Raw genomic sequence first — 3,024 nt, forward strand, 5'->3', positions numbered from 1 at the left:
TCATACGTTCCCTGTAGTTCTTGACCAGGTTTGCACACACTGCAGCAGGGATTTTGGCCCACTCCTCCATACAGACCTTCTCCAGATCCTTCAGGTTTCAGGGCTGTCACTGGGCAATACAGACTTTCAGCTCCCTCCAAAGATTTTCTATTGGGTTCAGGTCTGGAGACTGGCTAAGCCACTCCAGGGCCTTGAGATGCTTCTTATGGAGCCACTCCTAAGTTGCCCTGGCTCTGTGTTTCGGGTCATTGTCATTCTGGAAGACCCAGCCATGACCCATCTTCAATGCTCTTACTGAGGGAAGTAGGTTGCTGGCCAAGATCTCGCGATACATGGCCCCATCCATCCTCCCCTCAATATGGTGCAGTCGTCCTGTCCCCTTTGCAGAAAAGCATCCCCAAAGAATGATGTTTCCCCCAACAGGCTTCACGGTTGGGATGGTGTTCTTGGGGTTGTACTCATCCTTCTTCTTCCTCCAAACACGGCGAGTGGAGTTTAGACCAAAAAGCTAAATTTTTGACACTCCCCGCTACTTGCCATGCCTGTTCGAAACATGACCCTCCCAGCTACCTGCCATGCCTGGCCTATACATGAACCTCCCTGCCATGCTGTGACACCACCCCATACCTTACTGCTTGATTATAAACCAGATCTTTCAGCCCTAAACACTGATTTGCTGTGTGACGTGGTATATTAGACCATCGCCCAGAGGTATGCCTTGTAATTATAGTTTTTTTCCCAAAAGGCATGTTGCATCTTGCCTAAGGACAGGACATTAAAGTATTAGCCATATACCACACCCTATTGGACCTTATTGTTAATTATATCATGGTGACAGAGGGAAGCCCAAAAAGCCCACACTTAGCTGTGTAATAGCTCAGTAAGGTGCATATAGGTAAAATATTACAGAGTGGTATGGTTATAAGAATATGGCAAAATCAGTACTACTGTGACATAATTTAGTTATTTTACTTGAAACACATTGAATTATCAATTTGTTACTGGTTTTGTACAACCTATTTAGTCTTCAGATTAGCCCTTGGCATTCATGTATTTTGAAATATTACTTTGTGCTTTGGTTGTGGGGGCTATACTGATGCCTAGCATCTGTTAAAAACAGGAACCTACTACACTGAATCAAAATATACACGCAACATATAATTATTAGTTATGTTTTATGAGCTGAAATAAAACAATCACAGAAATGTTACTTAAACACCCAAATTGTATTTCTCTCCTGTGAAATCCTTTCATTAGAGACTTAATTACATTTAGTTAAATTAACTGTTTTCCTTATATGAACTGTACCTCACCAAAATATCTGAAATGTTTACATGTTACATTTATATATATTTATATATATTTTGTACAGAGTATAATATAGCCCAAAGACTGATTATAATTTAGCTATGCTACTGAAAACTCCAATTAAACGGCAACGAGACTGGAGACAATATTAACTTTTCAGAAAAGTTTATTTATTTTTAGATAACAAATCATTACAGCAAAAATTTTAATAAATATCACATTCTACAAAATACAATATTCTTCATGAATAAATAGCAATTAATAAATATTTGCAACAATGTCAAGTGCTAGTAGTGTTGGCTTTCACAATGTAATTTCTCATCGTACAAAAAACCTCAATCCAAGATTCTGGTCGAATAGGCTGAAGTTTGGCCTACATGGTAACGTGAGAATGCATATTTAACTTCGGTCTACATGCTACCATTACAAATGTGAACCTAAAGCATAATTCAAGTGTCTCTATATTCAAGTTTGAGTTCAAGTAAGAGTCAGTCTTTCAAAAGTGTCTCCTCAGGGAACTGCTTCTTTCACTCCATCTCCGAATACAACAGCATTTATAGCCTACAAGGCTTTTGGGAGGCTTCAGCGAGTATCACGAGCTCCGGGCCTGGCAGCGCCAGCGCCAGCGGCAGCTCTCACTCTTTCTCCCAATTCTGTTGAATCCAGCTTCGTGATGTCCATGTTCACAAGGCATGGCCTGGAGGACCATTTCAGTTATTTTAATCCTCGCATCCCAGTCTGTGATAAACTGCCGGGTAGAGGAGGGCTACCACGTAACCATTGCTAGAGCTCTGCTGGTGCATGCGATTCATCTCTGCTTCCCAGCCTGGACACGTTTGGTTGACCTGCTGCCTGCTAGTGATGTCACTCTGCTCGTCAATAAGTTGATTTTGACAGTCGACGTGAGGGAGCTCGTCGTAGACACCGTCTCTCAGATGACGAGCCTGTTCCTCCGCTGACTGGAACGGGAGCACTTGATACTGTGTAAAGGACACCTCCTCCGGTACCTCGCCCGAAAGGCTCTCCGAGCTGGTCGTTGTCTCGACGCTAGCCTCCTCCGTGTAGATCTGCAAGAACAGAACCAGGCATAGAGCAACGAGCCAGCGCTTGGCAGGGCTCTTCTCCGCAGGCGGAAGGTACTTTCGGACATTGGCTGGGTACTGAACCCGGGTGTTCCTCTTCCGCGGGCGCAGTGGTAAGCTGCGCTCTGGCTCTTGAACTGGGATCCGTTCAAAGGTGAATATTTCTGGCTCTTTGCTCCGCGGCATTGGTCTGTAGGCCAACGGTCCTTGATAGCTTTTTGTCGGAATTGACAACAGCAAACTATTTGATCGTACATACATCTTTGCTGTTTCTTAAGATATGTTCTCGTCAGTAGAATGACTTTAAAAACCGGAGCGCACATATTTATACGTGGATTTCGTTTTTTTAAGATACGCCCATATCTCAAAAGCCACTCCCAGAGCATGACCAATCTTATTGCAAAAGAGACAATTTTTTGGTTTATATTTCCCCCGTTTTTTATTAGCCTACTGTATTCACCTGTCGTTCGTTTTCTTTCCAACAATAATCACAACTAGAAGTCAGTCAACACCGCCTGTACATGTATATTAATTTCTGAAATGTAGCCTACATGTATATCATGAAGTAAATCTGGACACATTTATATTATCAATAACATCTAGACCACGTAGATTTAGATCAATTACATCTATA

The 3,024-nt window shown here is 42.4% G+C and overlaps 1 protein-coding gene across 1 annotated transcript; it reads right to left on the reverse strand.

Moving 5' to 3' along the window:
• Nucleotides 1–1,492: 1,492 nt before the first annotated feature.
• Nucleotides 1,493–2,698, reverse strand: ier3 (immediate early response 3). The gene has a single exon (XM_010889465.4). It carries the CDS (start codon nucleotides 2,649–2,651, stop codon nucleotides 2,028–2,030), a length of 624 nt encoding a protein of 207 aa, XP_010887767.2. The 5' UTR covers nucleotides 2,652–2,698; the 3' UTR covers nucleotides 1,493–2,027.
• Between the last annotated feature and the right edge of the window lie 326 nt (nucleotides 2,699–3,024).

This window comes from Esox lucius, chromosome 13 (assembly GCF_011004845.1).
Source record: "Esox lucius isolate fEsoLuc1 chromosome 13, fEsoLuc1.pri, whole genome shotgun sequence".
Classification (NCBI taxonomy): domain Eukaryota; kingdom Metazoa; phylum Chordata; class Actinopteri; order Esociformes; family Esocidae; genus Esox; species Esox lucius.

What these genes read in the sequence shown, in the direction of transcription:
- ier3 (XM_010889465.4), bottom strand. Translation starts at nt 2,651, where the DNA reads ATGTATGTACGATCAAATAGTTTGCTGTTGTCAATTCCGACAAAAAGC.